The sequence below is a fragment of the Metarhizium brunneum genome, chromosome 4, assembly GCF_013426205.1.
Source record: "Metarhizium brunneum chromosome 4, complete sequence".
Taxonomy (NCBI): domain Eukaryota; kingdom Fungi; phylum Ascomycota; class Sordariomycetes; order Hypocreales; family Clavicipitaceae; genus Metarhizium; species Metarhizium brunneum.
The window spans coordinates 1,553,266-1,570,104 of NC_089425.1; the positions used below are offsets into that span (position 1 = coordinate 1,553,266).

At 52.6% G+C, this 16,839-nt stretch overlaps 7 protein-coding genes across 7 annotated transcripts; 6 read left to right on the forward strand and 1 right to left on the reverse strand.

The window, feature by feature from the left end:
- Window positions 1-1,674: 1,674 nt before the first annotated feature.
- On the forward strand, window positions 1,675-1,944 carry G6M90_00g071130 (uncharacterized protein; the record flags this gene model as incomplete). Its single annotated transcript, XM_014690459.1, has 1 exon — window positions 1,675-1,944. One exon carries the CDS (start codon window positions 1,675-1,677, stop codon window positions 1,942-1,944), a length of 270 nt encoding a protein of 89 aa, XP_014545945.1.
- A 1,520-nt stretch (window positions 1,945-3,464) lies between these two features.
- fgaOx3_1 (Chanoclavine-I aldehyde reductase fgaOx3) lies at window positions 3,465-4,595 on the forward strand (the record flags this gene model as incomplete). Its single annotated transcript, XM_014690458.1, has 1 exon — window positions 3,465-4,595. The coding sequence occupies one exon, from the start codon at window positions 3,465-3,467 to the stop codon at window positions 4,593-4,595; it is 1,131 nt and encodes a 376-aa protein (XP_014545944.1).
- A 2,904-nt stretch (window positions 4,596-7,499) lies between these two features.
- G6M90_00g071150 (uncharacterized protein) lies at window positions 7,500-8,608 on the forward strand (the record flags this gene model as incomplete). Its single annotated transcript, XM_014690457.1, has 2 exons — window positions 7,500-7,750; window positions 7,822-8,608. The coding sequence occupies 2 exons, from the start codon at window positions 7,500-7,502 to the stop codon at window positions 8,606-8,608; spliced, it is 1,038 nt and encodes a 345-aa protein (XP_014545943.1).
- Window positions 8,609-9,296: 688 nt separating this feature from the next.
- STL1_3 (Sugar transporter STL1) lies at window positions 9,297-13,310 on the forward strand (the record flags this gene model as incomplete). Its single annotated transcript, XM_066130948.1, has 6 exons — window positions 9,297-9,446; window positions 10,920-11,437; window positions 11,505-11,582; window positions 11,656-12,138; window positions 12,196-12,908; window positions 12,961-13,310. The coding sequence occupies 6 exons, from the start codon at window positions 9,297-9,299 to the stop codon at window positions 13,308-13,310; spliced, it is 2,292 nt and encodes a 763-aa protein (XP_065986978.1).
- Window positions 13,311-14,132: 822 nt separating this feature from the next.
- Window positions 14,133-14,576, forward strand: G6M90_00g071170 (uncharacterized protein; the record flags this gene model as incomplete). Its single annotated transcript, XM_014690455.1, has 2 exons — window positions 14,133-14,425; window positions 14,483-14,576. The coding sequence occupies 2 exons, from the start codon at window positions 14,133-14,135 to the stop codon at window positions 14,574-14,576; spliced, it is 387 nt and encodes a 128-aa protein (XP_014545941.1).
- A 241-nt stretch (window positions 14,577-14,817) lies between these two features.
- On the reverse strand, window positions 14,818-15,500 carry FRTXN (Frataxin; the record flags this gene model as incomplete). The annotated part of the gene is made up of 2 exons (XM_014690454.1): window positions 14,818-15,072; window positions 15,147-15,500. 2 exons carry the CDS (start codon window positions 15,498-15,500, stop codon window positions 14,818-14,820), a joined length of 609 nt encoding a protein of 202 aa, XP_014545940.1.
- Window positions 15,501-16,057: 557 nt separating this feature from the next.
- On the forward strand, window positions 16,058-16,687 carry aps3 (AP-3 complex subunit sigma; the record flags this gene model as incomplete). Its single annotated transcript, XM_014690453.1, has 2 exons — window positions 16,058-16,126; window positions 16,190-16,687. 2 exons carry the CDS (start codon window positions 16,058-16,060, stop codon window positions 16,685-16,687), a joined length of 567 nt encoding a protein of 188 aa, XP_014545939.1.
- Window positions 16,688-16,839: the final 152 nt, after the last annotated feature.

Below are 16,839 nucleotides of genomic sequence, written 5' to 3' on the forward strand. Positions count from 1 at the left end.
ATAAATGAGTGAGCATTCTATCAGCGTTTTCTTTAGCTTTTATACGTTAAAGATGAGGCAGCTTACTTACAGTTGGCAAGTAAAAGAGGTAAATATAGGACATCACTAATAGAATCGGAGGCCTAAAGTGATAAGACGACGACAAATGTTCCCGTCGCTAGCTACTGGGCAACATCGTGCGGCAATGCGATGGGATATCTAGGTATCCGGTACGCCCGACCTCCCGTGGGCATCTTGCGGCTTCGCAGCATTGCAAGAGCCCGTCGATGATGAGGAATCCTACGTGGCAGCCAACTATCTAGGTGTCACGCCGCAGTTTCCTCGTCTCTCTGGAATATTGCTTCAGTGAGGGCTATCCCGGGTTTCGCAAAGGAAGTAATACCTACAGGTTACACATTGGCGAGTCCCATCTCACGTCCCATCTCCTTTGCGTTTTGCCTGGGGAAACAAGAGGCTACACAAACTGTGAGCATGTCTTGGGGGTAAACATCACGCTTCTTTCTAGGCGTGGGAAGTTGGCCAAACTCAGTTTAACTTTACTCGGGAGCCCTCACATGACTTCGACAGCAGCATCTTTGCAGCCCTAATACCCCTGTCAATCTCGCCGTCCGACTTGCATGTGCATAACCAAGACTCATGAAGCACCAAAGCAAGTACCTCTAGATATCAGGCCGTCTATAACCATCAGATGCCTTGACACCTGGCGCCTAGCACCTCCACCGTGTGATTTAATGTGGGGTATCAGCTGAGGTCTATGACATTGAGTGGTAAGCTCAGATTGAACTCACATCCCCAGAGTCATGATTGACTCACATTTGTCACGTCACATCAGGCTCACATCCACAAGGCAAGAAAGTTCTCAACGAGCGGGTGGCCCAAATGGCCGTTGACCTGTTGGGTTTTGTGGTCATAGATATGAGAAAGATAAACACGCGCAGTATTGACGGTGCACAGCAAGGTGTACATACTCTAGGGACACTGTAAAATAAAATTGCATTGCTAGTATGCTCAATCTCTTCGTGTCTCTCTATACCTAGTATTTTTTATCTCTTACTGCAAGAGCCCTACAACCCAGCCTTCTCATTCCGTTGGGACTGGTCTATCGTATATACGGTAGACCACCGTCATAACAATCCTATATCTTAGCGATAGTTTAGTATATATTGGTGTACATCTTATTGCAAATAAATTTCTTTTATTATCAATGACCTAAATTATATAAGAACATTCTAAATACAGTAAATAATAGAGGGGTAAGCGCCTGGCACTTAGTAGAAAGAGTGAGCCCGCCAGGCAACTCACAATGAGACCAACATCAGGGCTTGGCCAAGCCACAGCTTGGCGCTATCAGCCCTAGCCAATCACGCACAGGTGAATCATTAAATCAGGCAAAATGCTTCAAGGGCGGGTCACGGTTAAAGCGCCCTGCCCCGGTCCTATTTTCCCACCTACTTCTTCACAACAAAATTCTATTCACACCGCGATTAGTACGCAGCCAGTTTTTAACAGCCAGTTTTTAACTACTACTACTACTACTACTACTACCACTCTATTGCAAACTACATCAAGTCTGAAATCATCTTCGAGACGAAAATAAAGTAAGCGTCTCTCATTTCTGCACGTTGCCGCTCCCATCAATGGCAAAACTTGACCGTGACTAACCCATCAAGCAGAATGCCTTACCACGCGGAATGGGAAGAGTACATCAAGCACTTCCGAGAGAATCGGCGTTTGCTTGTCGCCCGCAACATTGATTTCAATGCTACTCGGGCTGAATTTGAAGATCATGTCCGAGCCAGGCTCACCAAGCCCGGCTCCGTCATCTTCCTCTGGCCGCCAGCTCCAGCCCAGTACAACAACTTCAACAACCACATAGGCTGGATGATGCTTGGGTTCAACCACCGGCCCGATGCTAGGATGGCTCAGGATGACCTCGCGAACTAGGAGTTCCGCGGCCGCCGAGTCAGAATCGACCGAGCAAGCAGATCTGCCGTGAGTCTCTAGATACACCCTTCTTTCTCCTTTGCCTCCTGCCTTGAACACTGCTTATTGTAAATGCCAGTATCGCCCTCTGCCGAACGTTGCTGGCCCAAACCACAACGCTGCCCCTCCAAACCCCGCTCCCCCCACGGCTCCCACCGTCCCGGGCCCCTCGACCTCTGCTCCAAGGACTGCTGCTGTCAATCTCCCCGACCAGTCCACTTCGGCCCACGGCTCTGCCTCCCGCGTTCAGCCCAGGGGGTACAGAGGCCCACACAGACAAAGACAAAGACGCCAACCAGAACCACGAAGATGACCACCGCAAGGTGTAACGGCAAACCTCAATTGGTAGATGGGCGAAAGCCTACTCTCCTTAATTCCTTTATAGGTGAAAACCTCATTCCTTTATAGGTGAAAACTTGATTCCTTCATAGGTGCAAACTTGATTCCTTCATGGTTGTAAAACCTTGGGCGCTCGCCCTAAGGTCGTTCTGGCAGCCCTGCGGGGAGTGGGTTCGATTCCCACGACGATCCTGTGAACCTGTGGAGAGTATTGAAGGTGGGGAGGAAAGGCATGTCCTCGTTTTTACTCATAGACGGTATTTAACTACCTAGGTATGTATGCCCGTCAGTCCTTATATGCCTCTATGCGAAAGCATCTTTGAAGCATGCAGCAGGTATCAGCACTTTGGCAAGTATTCATTCTGTTCTCTCTTGGGCGAGGGGCAAAGTTCTACGACGAGGAGTCCATTAAGGCGGCTCACCAAATCGAGCGACTCTTCGATGGAAGCCGCGTATCAAGCTCGAAAGAGCGGGTGTCACAGACACGAGTCGTGGTGGCCATTCAGAGTTTTCCAGAAAAATCGAGCTTTGGTGGGCCATACACAACGTACTGTATCTATAGCCTTACCCAAGAAGGTTGGTAAGCGCCCCAACTGTGCTCATCATGGAGGTCACATCTCGGAACTATTGTTCGGGATACTAATTGATTGGTGGACGTCTGCGCCGCCCATGCCCCAAAATTTGAAAGATCTAGCCGAGGCTCCGAGAGTCTCCAGTTCCACGGACCGCAAAACCTACTAAAAGTATGGAGCGTACTTAACAATCAGCAAGATGCTTACGAAGCTCCCAGGCGCTCGAGCATGGCACAATCAACGGAATGCGACGCTATCCCTTGCGTCGAAGCCTAGCGTCTTAGCGCAATAAAATGCCGCGATTTGGACCCCTCCCAGATTCCAGCGCTTAGAAATACTGGCGTATGTGAATACTGCGGGTGATTAATAAAGTACAGTGCAATGCGCAATTGTGCGTGATATGGCGTTGCAATCCCGATCGAGTTGAAAACGTATTAAAAGACTCGACGAGTCCGCCTGTATTGCCATTCAGAAAGTAATCCAATAGTATAACAAGTCGAATACTCGCAAGCCTAGCCCGCAAGTTCACCAGCCATCAACCAACTACCAACCCCCACAGAGTCGTCCAAAATGGCCTCCTCAAATCTATTCAAGCCTCTGTCCATAGGAAACATCACGCTCAAGCACCGCCTCGCACTCGCGCCCCTAACCCGCTTCCGCGCCTCGGACGAACACGTCCCGCTGCCCATCGTGACGGACTACTACAAGCAGCGCGGCTCCGTCCCGGGAACTCTGCTCGTCACCGAAGGCACATTCATCTCCGCCCAAGACGGCGGCTACAGCAACGTCCCCGGCATCTGGAACCAGGACCAGATCGACGCCTGGCGCAAAGTCACCGACGCCGTCCACAAAAACGGGAGCCACATCTTCGTCCAACTCTGGTCCCTCGGCCGCGTCGCCGCGCCCGACGTCGCCGCCAAAGAGGGCATCACCATCCTCGGACCCGACACCATCCCCGCGACCGCCGACTCCCCCCAGCCGCAGAAGCTGAGCACCGCGCAGATCCAGCAAAGGAAGGAGGCCTACGTCGCGGCGGCCAAGAACGCCATCGCCGCCGGGTTCGACGGCGTCGAGCTCCACGGCGCAAACGGCTACCTCATCGACCAGTTCCTGCAGGACGTCTCCAACCAGCGCGACGACGAGTACGGCGGCAGCGTCGAGAACCGGTCCCGCTTCGCCGTCGAGGTCGCCGCCGCCGTCGCCCAGGCCATTGGCCCCGAGAGGACGGGCATCCGCCTCAGCCCCTGGAACACGTTCAACAGCATGAGGATGGCGGACCCGGTCGCCCAGTTCTCCGACGTCATTGCCCGCCTGGACCGCCTGGGTCTCGCCTACCTGCACCTCGTGGAGCCCCGAATCTCGGGCAACATCGACGTCGAGACCGAGGACGCGGAGAGCCTGGAGTTTGCGTACAGGCTGTGGAGGGGCCCGCTCCTCGTCGCCGGCGGCTTCACGCCCGAGACTGCGAGGCGCCTGGTCGACGAGCAGCACCCCGATCGCAAGATTGTCGTCGTGTTTGGCAGGCGCTTCATCTCGACGCCCGATCTGCCGTACAGGGTGCAGAAGGGGCTCGCGCTGGCCGAGTATAACAGGGACACGTTCTACAATGCAAAGGATCCTGTGGGCTACACCGACTATCCCTTTAGCCAGGAGTTTATCAATAGCAAGGAGGGGCAGGCTATAAAGGTTGCATCTGGTTAAGAAGGCGCGCGTGAGTGGAAAGAGATTGTTTCCCTTTTGTTTGGTATTCGGGCATTTCAGCATGTAGAAGGCGTATAGAGACAGCAAGAGTTAGAGATGTTATTAGTGACTGGAAAGTACATATAGACAGCAGGATTAGAGAAATTAGGAGTCATTTTTCACAAGACAAGAGGGACACTCCTAGAATTGCAAGCCAACTGAAGCTTGTCTAAAAAGCAGCGATGCTCCACTGATAGAAGTCGTAATGCCGCAGTACCCATCGACCTTGAGTCTCAAGAAACGTACTGGGCTCCCGTTTACCGCTGTCCGGCTCATCTGGAAACATCGCCCCCAGGCCCACAAGGGTCATCTTGTCTCACAGAGCGTGCAGCCAGCGCGCCTTCAAAAAGAACCAAGATGTGCTTCATTTCGCTAGCATCAAGATGGAGTTTTAAGTGAATCCTGTCGACATGCAAGTGCTGAAACCGGTCTCTGCTAAGAGTAAGGACCCTGACGCCTGCCTCTCCTTCTCCCGGACTGCGTGGGGCTAAATCCATTTGTCTAAGGCTCCAAATGTCGTAAATCTCGCCATCTGGGTTGTGGAATTGGGCTGAACGTATTGCATCTTATATTCTATGCTATGAGGCCGTGGTTGAGATTTACAGGATTAAAGACGTAACCATTTGGCTTAATGTACTACGGACAGTTCAAAGTAAACCGATTCTAACACAATCAAGTACCTAGCTATCACGCTATACATTATCATATATTAAAGTATACTTTTCAGTAACTAGAAGAGACGCTTCTAAGCCGGGATTTGAGCAAAACAGAGGGCAGGCAGGTGATTCGAGAGTTGAATTGCATATCAAGCAAAAAGCTGATCTGGTACGGCGCGGGTTGTTTACTGAGCAACCTTGGTAATATATGCGACGAGATGTTGTAATGAACACGGCGTCAAGGGAGCGTCACGACTCCTCGTGAATCGTCACTTTAATGGCGCGCAATGATGGAGTGCTTTTTCCGTCTTGCCCATAAATTCACAACTCGTTCAGACAACAACCATAAATGTTCCCTACCGGCAGTCATCCCATTCTGTCGTTCTGGACGCCAAAAACTTTGCAGTTTCGCCTGGATCATCAAGACCTAGGTCGAATTGAGACCTATTGTTGCGTCTAGAAGATCTTGTCTAACAGACGCTTGATCGGCAGGAGGGCCGTGTGCTAGGGCGCATGAAACCTGACACTCCCAGCATCTGATTGTGAAGTGAACCAACGGTAGCAATGACGGATTCCCTGATTTTGCAAAAGACCCAACTCGTTAGCTGGATTCTACCAACACACCGAGGATATAGTCACGTTTGGGGGCCTTCCGAGGTCCCGCAGGAGGATCACTTGCGGGCCGCTGTACACCTTTGGCAGAGCCAAGAAAACTTCCATGTGAGGTTCGCCAGTAGTATTTTCGACACGACGATATAGGTGGGAGTCACCAGAGATGAGAAGCTGCTGCTTGCTTCACTAGGTTGTAATTGATTGCGGTACACGCGTGACATGGTTGCGATACGGACTGCAATGGTGAAAGCCATAGCAGTGTCCGTCGTTGGACTGCCGCCTTGATCTTGTATGGCTCGTTGGAGCCGCTAGATATGGCCTGAGTGGTCTGGGCAAATTGTAGGACTACTGACACTCTACAGGATTGTCTTGACACTCAGTCAGCACACGCAGGGTGTCCACTATTTGGTCGTGTTGGTGGACGTTTAGACATACAGAACACAGTGCGTTCCAGAAACTGCCACTCTTCGGGAAGCAACTTGGGGGCTACGGTTGTGGCTTGGCCCGTTCCTGGCCGATATCCTCACTCACTTGGTTGGTTCGATCGTGCCCGTTTTATCAGATTTGCCGCCTTCTGACGGCTTGTTTCTCCGGATATCTCCACCGTCACATGTAGATATGTGCAGGTGTTGTTCAAATGGTGGATACAGGCCCGCGTAGAGGGCAACATGCAGAAGAGACAGATCGGGGCGGAGCTCAACAGAGATGCGGGATGTTGGGCGTTATTGCCGAATGTCCAATGAGAATGTAGAATGTTGTAGCTCCCAAAGAAAAGCATGGACCGTCGTATTCGTATCGCGGCCGATGGACAGTCAACCGTCTGCTCCCACAAGCTCTGATCGAACCACTGAACGCAACAGCCATGGGGCGGATCATCCAACAATCGGTCGAGAGCAAAATATCCTCGTGGCTGTTCACTTTGCGGCTTAACATTTGAAAAGACCTAAAAAGTCCTGTTTTTTGTACTGCGATATTTTATGCTAAAAGTCATCCACCACAATTTCTTTCCTTTTCGACGCCTTTGGAAACATACATACATACCGCCGTGGACAACTACATACTGCTGCAAAACATGTCCTCCTCAGCGGGAAGGAATCACATCAGGCCATCGGAGTCCCACACATCCGGTTGGCACCCACATCAATCCCATGGGGACGGCGGAAAGGGCAAACGACTCCAAATGGGACCACGTCAAAGAAAGGGCCAATAAAGTACCGACGTTTGGGAATAGGCGTTGGTTCCTTGCCAGCGGCCAATGCTGTCCAGATGTGCAAGTGGTCCGGTCCGTCAGTCCGCAATCCAGGCTTAGCTGCTGAAATATTTCACATTTGCGCCAGAGTGAGACGAGATGCCATGCCCGGATCCAGAGCTTCCGTCCTCTGGTCCGTACTCGTTTACAGGAGTGAAAGGGCACCATGGAGTCTGTACGCTGCGGATAAGAAAGAACATGACCCCTTTGATCTACTTTGCATCTACATCCCGCCGTCTAGTCGGCTCTCCTCAACCATCGAGCACCATTTAACGACTGGCCCGGCCCTTTGTCCCAACTCATGAGCTCATAATCCATCCAACTACGTCTCTAAAACTACCGCCCATCATGGATGTCGTTCTCGACCTCTACGAAACATATATAGGCGACCATGTCTATGCTAGGCTGCTTCCAGCGCATCCTCCGCCGTACGATGCTGATTTATTCGCCAACACGACCATATTTCCGTTTGGATTAGAATGCGAATATAAACCGCCGACCAAGTACTTCACTGTGCGACCCTCGCCAGCTGTTTGCCAGAGCGCCTGGGCGAGAGACAATATTCTCAGACAGTCCATCGACCTCTTTCTATTGCTGTGGTGAGTGTTCTACTCTGTTGCCAACACCTCGTATATACATGGCCGCCTAACCAGACGTCTCCGCGCGACAGGATCTTTGGCATGGCGGTTTACTTTTTATTCTCCACGCTCTCGTACGTCTTCATCTTCGATAAGCAGCAGCAAGAGCACCCGCGCTATCTCAAAAACCAAGTCAGGCTAGAGATCCAAGAAACACTATGGGCACTTCCCGGCATGTCTCTCCTCACGCTTCCTCTTGTTCTTGCCGAAGTCCGCGGGCACACCAAAATGTACGATACCGTGGCGGAAGGGCCCGGCCTCTGGTACGAGGTCCTCCAGTTCCCGCTGTTTCTGCTGTTTACCGATTTCTGCATCTACTGGATTCACCGGGGCCTGCACCATCCGCTGATATACAAGAACATCCACAAGAAGCACCACAAGTGGGTGGTGCCGACTCCCTTTGCGGCGTATGCCTTTCATCCCGCGGACGGCTGGGGCCAGTCTCTCCCTTATCACGTATTCACCTTCATCTTCCCCATGAACAAGTTTTCCTTCCTGGTGCTCTTTGTCTTTGTCGTCTTTTGGACGATACTCATCCATGATGGTGAATACCTGGCGGACAACCCCGTCATCAACGGCGCCGCCTGCCACACGATTCACCACTTGTACTTCAACTACAATTACGGTCAGTACACGACGCTGTGGGATCGAATCGGAGGCAGCCACCGCGTCCCGGACAGGGAAATGTTTGACAGGGCCAAGAAAAACGGCAAGACGGAGTGGGAGAGACAGAACAAGGGGGTGGAGGACATGATTCTCGAGGTGGAGGGACAAGACGACCGGGTGTACTCGCCAGAGGAGCTCAAGAAGAACAAGTGAAACAGACAAAGGAAGGCCGTGGGGTGGTTTATTTGCATGCCGTCTTGTGTATATCTTGTCCAACGGGATGGTTTCCGGGAGCGCTAGACTGAGCCGCCGTTGCGCGCTCAGTGTGGGATACTTGTTAATTGTGTGCGTTGACTTGGGTGACGGTCCCTTTGACTTGAAAAAATATTGTATTTGGGGCAAGGTTGGTATTGATTCACTAAATTAATAGACTCCTAATTTTCTACTTTGCCATATGATTTATGCTAGTACTTCTAATATTCTCTATATTTATACAGTACACTATTATAGTGTTGGTAATGCGGCTAAATGTGGGCAGGTGCGCGATAAGGGACTTGATGGCTGAATATCCCGTCCAGGAAGCAACGCTATATAGTTAGTACTTGCAATTAAACTTACTGGGGATATTCCTACAACCTAACTTGGTTTGAATCCATCGAGCATTCATTTGCTGCTTGTGAGGCGCAGCTGACCCAAGGGTTCGTGTTACATCCACTACCCCAGATGTCAGAGTGCAGTGCAGCCCCAGAATTCCCACTTTTACCGTTGGCAACTTGAAAAGAGGCATCATTGACGACGGTGGTCCTACGAACGACTGTCCCAGCACGGCGGCGCCAGACCGGACACTGTTTGGCCGTCTCGGTGCCAGAAATAGTGAAGGCATCGATATTTCCATGTTGCCATGGCCATAGCTTTCATGCCATGTCGGGCGTTCCGGTTATCAAACGGGGACGGCGGGCTCAAGGTCCGTCCACCTCTGTCTCCCGTCGCTCTTTTATCTCTCTGCTTGCCACTCCTTGACACGCACGAGGGCACAATCGAGAGTGCACCAGTAAGTTTGTGCACCCTTCATCCGAGCATTATTATGGAGTTGTCTGTCGTTAGCTGGAGAGATTTCTCGGTCTAGTCATGTAGTCTGACGTTGCAGCCCCCACCGTCGATGGACCGGTTCGCGGTAGCCTCATGTCGGCTGGCCAGTGAGAGGAAAGGATTGCAAAAAGCTGAGCCCTTGAGATTGGCGAAAATAATGGAGCCCAGTTGCAAGTTCCCGGCCGCAGTTGGCGCAGCGTTGTAGTGGCAGCAACTTTAAAATCTTGCACTCACGGATGAATACGGCGGTCAAATTGTTGATGTGCAGAAACACCCACCGGGTTGAATGGGAGATTGTTCAATAGGGCACGGGTACTTCGTGACTTGACTGTTGTCCTGTACTTAAAGGAAATGAGCAATATCTGACAAGTACCACCAGACTCTGTATGTACAGACACCAGCGCCGAATGTGCGGGAGCCAATCAGGCGTCTGGCGACAGCCATGGCGACAGCAGACTGTCAAGTTCCCCAGCTGAGCCGTCAATTGGTCTCTGATTAGGAGAACATTTGATGACATCGGAATGTGCAGTCCATGCTTCCTTCAGCAGGTACTCCGTGCCGTAGACGCAGCCCCCAATGAGCCCCTATTTTTTACCTTGATTGTACTCCGTACATAACATATCTACGGAGTAGCCTCTTGCCATGTTGCCTTCTTGCCTTTGGAACAAGGCACTGGGCTGATTAATTTCTCTTTCCTGGCGACACTTTGGGCTGTGTCTGCCCCTGCCGAAATCCTGGGCTCCTCCATCTCTCTCTCTCGCTTCTTGGCTGTTGGCACTTCGATTGATTTCCCATCTGCTCGCCACTTGCGCGCATTCTCTCTCTTGGTTTCTTTCGCTTCTCGGCCTCCATATCTCGACAGCCTAGTCCACCCCACGCTTGGAGCTTGTGACAACACCATCGCATCTACCCCGACGTCGCCCTGGTCTCTCTGCTCCGCTTCTCGGCATCGTCGTGCGTCCATACTGGCTAACCCCGGATAAGAACGACGGCGGTTGACCGTGGGTGATTCAATCTGGTCATCTGCATCGTGCGCCGCACATCCGCAACGCGCCAGCTCACGCCAAGTGTCCTGGTGTGTGTGTGTGTCTTGGTCTGACGTCTCACAAATCCCCATCGCATTGCCCCATTCTAGCTCTTCGTCCAGACTCAGCTTATTCCACCCGCAATACTACTACGACCAACTCGGCACACCACGCGCGCCAGACCCGACCATTCAGTCAGCGAGGCACCAGACAGACGTCCCCGAACACTGCCTAACCCGCACCTCTCCGACTAACCACCCAACACTACAGAGTGCTAGTGTTGATGATTGGAAACCTTGTCTTTGTCTGCTGTCACCAGACCCCGTCCTTCATTTGACTCGGTTGGCCGACGTCACTTCTCATCTCCACCTCCTCTTCTCTTCTTCGGTACCTGATCAATTGAGACGCAGGTGGGTGCTGCTGCTCAACAGCCCCAGATCGCCATAATTCCTTCGTCAACTTCATCTCGTCTCCCTTCCAACATTCCTCTACGGACCCTCCCTGCCCGATCAGATACCGACCAAGACGCCCAGGCCGCTTCGCTATTGGGCTTTCCGGGCCACGCCGCCTCTAATCATCGTCGGCGGTCCTCCAGCTCCGAGTCATCCTGGACTGACACCGGCGATATTGGAGATCAACTTGGCGACGAACTCGATCCTGTACGTCTTCAGCTGCCCGAAGAGCTTGAGCAAGAGCTCCTCGCTGGTGTGCAGAAGCGTCAGCCCAAGCACAACAAAAAGGTCCGCATACGCGACCCGTCGCCCCAGCACTACGATCGATCCCCCTCGTTCCCTCGAACTATCGACAAGGAGGCCATCGAAATCCCCCAGATCAAACCGCAACGGCCCTCGCGCGCTCAACGTTGCATCGGAGCCATCATGTCGGGGCGATCGGGTTCCATCCACGGCCTGACGGGCAAGGCCCTGCTGTACGAGATACCACACCACGTTTTCAACACTTGACTGTAGCGTGCATGCTAACACGATTTCTTAAAGTTATTTCACCAGCATATTTGTTTCTCTTGGCGTGTTTCTGTTTGGTTATGATCAAGGCGTTATGTCGGGCATCATCACGTATGGTCTATCCAAGCCACCCGAAAGCATACGGCTGGTGGGCATGTCCTTGCTAACAAGACATCATTTATAGTGGCCCTCACTTCATCGACTATTTCGACCATCCCTCCAAAGCTCATGTCGGTACCATGGTGGCAATTTTGGAGATTGGCGCCTTTATTTCATCACTAGTCGTCGGCCGAGTTGGAGACATCATTGGCCGAAGACGTACCATCTTGTATGGATCCTGCATATTCTTTGTTGGCGGCGCTTTACAGACATTGGCAAGCTCCATGGCCATGATGATGGTCGGCCGAATCATTGCCGGTGTTGGTGTTGGTATGCTTTCTACTATTGTGCCTGTGTACCAGTCGGAGATTTCCCCTCCTCATAATCGTGGAAAACTTGCTTGTATCGAGTTTTCTGGCAATATTATCGGTTACACAACCTCGGTCTGGGTAGACTACGGCTGCGGGTTCATCGACAGCAACATGTCGTGGAGAGCCCCCCTCTTCATGCAGTGTGTCATGGGGGCGCTTCTTGGTCTTGGCAGTTTGATCATTGTTGAATCTCCAAGGTGGGTTTTGATATTAGATGCAAATGCTTTGAATTTGTGATGCTAAAGTTGGTCCAGATGGCTTCTTGACAACGACCACGACGAGGAAGGCATGGTAGTCATTGCTAATCTATACGGAGGCGGCGATATTCACGACCACAAGGCCAGAGAAGAGTACCGCGAAATCAAGATGAATGTGCTTCTTCAGCGACAAGAGGGCGAACGGACCTACTCTGACATGTTCAAAAGATATTCTACTCGCGTCTTTATCGCCATGTCTGCACAGGCTCTAGCACAGCTGAATGGCATCAACGTCATCTCCTACTACGCCCCTTATGTTTTTGAATCTGCCGGCTGGGTCGGGCACGACGCTGTACTGATGACTGGCTTGAATGGCATTACTTACTTCTTGTCCACAATTCCTCCTTGGTACTTGGTAGATCGATGGGGTCGAAGACCGATCCTGCTGTCCGGTGCAGTTGCCATGACCATTTCTCTGTCGCTCATTTCATACTTCATCTACCTCGATGTCAAATGGACGCCGAGAATGGTAGTTCTTTTTGTCATGATCTACAACGCGGCGTTCGGCTACTCTTGGGGCCCTATCCCATGGCTATACCCACCGGAGATCCTGCCTCTCAGCATTCGATCCAAGGGTGCCAGCTTGTCCACAGCCACAAATTGGGCGTTCAATTGGCTGGTTGGAGAAATGACACCAATTCTGCAGGAATGGATCAAGTGGCGACTCTATCTTGTTCATGCTTTTTTCTGCACAGTTTCCTTCGTGATTGGTGAGTGCAACTTTTCGCCAAGTTTTCAGGGCATTGCTGACCAGCTACGCAGTGTATTTCGTCTACCCCGAGACTTGTGGCGTGCGTCTCGAGGAAATGGACTCCATTTTTGGCGATGCAAGCACCGTCATGGGTACACCATCCATGCATGCCGACACCGAATCCCTCATACGTGGTGGCTCGCCCGGGCCGTCCAGAGACTTTCCCGGAATGTCGCTTGATGCTGCCGCAGACATAGACGACGACCGCAAATCCCAAATCCACACCAATGGAGGTGAGGACCGAAGCATCGGTGGCTGGCTCTCTAGAGTGGTGGCTCGCGGCAGATCGCCGAGCGTCCGCAGCACCCAAGGTCGATATGCTCCCTTGGGTCAAGAGGAGAGCCGGCGCAATGATGAGTGAAGCAAAAGCAAGCATACCTTTTCGCAGTTAGAATTTTTGCATAAATAGACCAGACAGGTAGGGGGATGTGTGAACTAGCATACAGCGTCCTTGTTGGAATATGACGATTCACTAGGAGCCCAGGTTATGCCTAGATTTTTGGACGCTGTCAATTGGCGTTGGGTGTACGATCTGGGACCGCCAGTAAAGGCGTGTATATGACGAGGCATTGACAACAGTTGGCGTTTTACACTATCACCTGCGCGTCGCTAAGACGAGCGATGCTTCCATGTACCAGTTAAGACGGAACATTGGCGCCTCACGGCCGCGCACCCAGGCGCGTGCAGAGAGCGCGGGAACTTGAACAGGAATAATAGATACCTACCAGTGAAAAGAAACCCAATTTATATATGGACTTTTGAACCGGCATTTGCGGTCAACCCAGTCTTGTCCTCGAGACCAATTCAAAATGCTCTGTAAATGAGTGAGTCTCAGCCACTCGTCGCTTGCGTCATCTGTACAGGAGCCCAGGCCTGCAACCTTTACAAAATTACAATGATGAAAAAAGCCGACTCAATGGAAGTGCTGACTCTGAGGGTTCATTTCCAGAGAGTGGTTGTAGTTCAAGCTGCGTCGCGACTGGATTCAGTGACTTTCTGTGTACAATTTGCTCATGGTCTGGTAGCTTGGCTGAGAAGCAAGCAAGCCAGCAGTGCCAAGAAGTACGTCTCCGCACGGCCCATCCCACATGTGCACAACCCAGACGTCGGCTATCGAGATACAATTAACACTGTACAACAACCTCTTCAACTCCGGGCCACCAAGTACACCAACCACGAAACCATGGGGACCGAAGTCGTCCACGCCTACCGGCACCTGTACCGCTGCCTGCTGCGCGCGGTGCAGTACTCGTCGCCGGCGCGGTACATTGCGCGCGACCAGCTGAGGGGCGCGTTTAGGGAGACGCCGGCGGCGCTGGACGCGGAGGGCGTGAAGCGCACCGCCTGGTTCCTGGAGGCGGCGGGCAGGGAGAGGGGGCTGGAGCACGCGATTCTGAAGAATCTGCTGCGGGTGAGGGGCCAGAGGGACGCGGAGACGAGGAGCTGGAGGAAGAGCTTGGCCGGGACGGCGCAGAGGTGAGTGTTTTGTGCGGTGTGCGGTGTGTGGTGAGATCGCGAGGCTGACTGGTGTAGGGACGACATGAAGAGGGATAGGGGGGCGGCGTTTCAGCACTACGACATGACTGTTGCCATGTTGAATAGGACCATGGGCCTTTGTCTGCGGTGAAGAGTTGGGTTGGGTGTATGCATTTGTTGTCGGCGTTTGCGGATGCTTTACTTGCGAGCTTTGGGTGGTGGGCACGGGTATTCAGCGGGTTTCTGAGGGCGGGGGCTAGGATGGCAAAGGGATTTTTGTTTTTATGATACATTCGACTGATGGAGCTAATCAAGCAATAATACAAGGTTATGCGTGGCAAAAGAATATCCATGGCTGAGGTCCTGCGCCTGGCTGACGGGGCCTGGACTGGCTAGCAGGTGGCGGGCTCCTCGATGACAATATCTAGCTCTTCTAGAATCAGATCGCTTAGGCTGACGCCGTCACGGGTGTAGATCCAGCTCCCTGAGCCGGTGCCCTCCTTCTCCCCCTGGCCCTCGCCGATGATGCACCAGTCGTATCGTTTGGGGCCGGAGATTGGACTCGATAGCCAGATCTGCTTGTTCGGGGGCTGCTTGTTGATGACGTATGTGCCCTTGTCTGCGACATTGATGGTCATGACGCCGGACTGTAAGCAGCGCGGATTAGTGGCCTGCTCTTGGAGGGCTTGTATGGGGGTGGAAAAGACGGGGAGGCACAAACTGAATATTCAATGTCAATGTCCTCTCGTGCGTCCTGGAGCTGCTCGAATTTAGACAGAACAATATCCAAGTAGCCATCAGCCAGCTCGTGGTATTGGCCGTCAGATAGCTCGGCTACGCCCATACTCGGTCGGGTCTCCTCAACACCCTGCTTGGCGGGATTGTCGGTCTCGGGCATGATGCCTTTGAAGCGTCGAAATGATGTTGAAAAGGGCTGGTATGGGAGTCGGTTTGACAGAGGTCGGAGGACGTTGGAGGCGCGAGGGAGCAGTCTGAAGCTGGAGCGGGTGACATTGGACCGGCAGGTGGCCTGAGCCATGAGCCTTGAGGTTTGCGTGACTCCTTGTCGTGACATGTTTGGGAGGGCGGCGTTGAGGCTGAGGTTCGTAGGTTGACGGTCGTTTGCGATACCGCGGAGTGGTGGTTCGAGCCAGACCAAGGAAAGGTTTGGAGACGGGGCGAAACTCAGGGTCCGGCGAGAATTCAGTTCTCGCAAGTGTGGATAGGGTAGCGGGATCTGAAGTTTCCAATGGCTGAGCTGTGCCTTGGGAGAAAAGGGTCGAAATGGCCAGATGTCAATTCGAGAGGAGAAAGCGGAGGAAAGGCCAATTCGGCATGCGGCTCAGCAGGTCAACGCATGATCTGATGCTGCCGATGAGCTCCCCGCGCTGTACGCCAAGCTGCAGCTGTGGTTGGACATCTGGAGCTCTTCCCGGTTGCGCTAGCTGGGCCCCCGAGCGCTCAGTGCCACGCCTCGGAAATCGCCTTAGTCATCGTCTTTTCCCGGCAGCGTCGCCTGTCCCTCGACTGCCCCACCAGTTTGATTGCGTGCATCGGGCGGACGACGAACTATCCCGCCATACTTGCCTTCCCATCGTTTCGTCGACATTGGGAGTCTTGGCTTTTGCGACCATGATTAATGCTTTTCTGGTCTTCAACGGCCAGGGACAGCCTCGTCTGACTAAATTCTATACACAGTTGGTACGCCGCGCTCGTCTGTCGCCAAACTATCAAGGTGCCAACTACTGACCGCACGTCCCACAGGAGACGAGCATCCAGCAGCGACTGATATCCGAAATCTTTACCTTGGTTTCAAACCGGCCAAACGGCTCTTGCAACTTCCTGCCCCTGCCGCCTCTTCTGGCTGCGTCTGGCACCTCGCACTCCTCGTCCAAGGAGCAGAATGACGTGCCGTCCCTCGTCACATACCGCAACTACGCGACGCTCTACTTTATTATAATATCCACCTCTACCGAGTCGCCCCTCGCCTTGATTGATTTGATCCAGGTTTACGTCGAAGCTCTGGACAAGCTGTTTGAGAACGTGTGCGAACTCGACCTCATCTTCAACTTCGAAACATTACATGCGACGCTGTCAGAAATGATCATAGGCGGCGTCGTGATAGAAACAAACTTGGACCGCATAGTCTCGGGGGTCAGAGCACAGGGTACCGTGGCCAAGCGGCCGGTGAACGAGGGGAGAAGCACGGGGATCGGTTCGGGTTTAGGCATGGGTGCTAATTTCGCCTGGGCTGGCCGATGATCAGGACGGTTTTGATGCGACTGGTTCTCAAACTATGACTACGATGCCGATGAAGCTATGATACAGGTTGGTAATGTACATGATCGTTTCTTACAGTAATACCGAAAGTTGCGGGGAGGCGCAGGGTATTGTGATGCTAAACGCCGGAAATG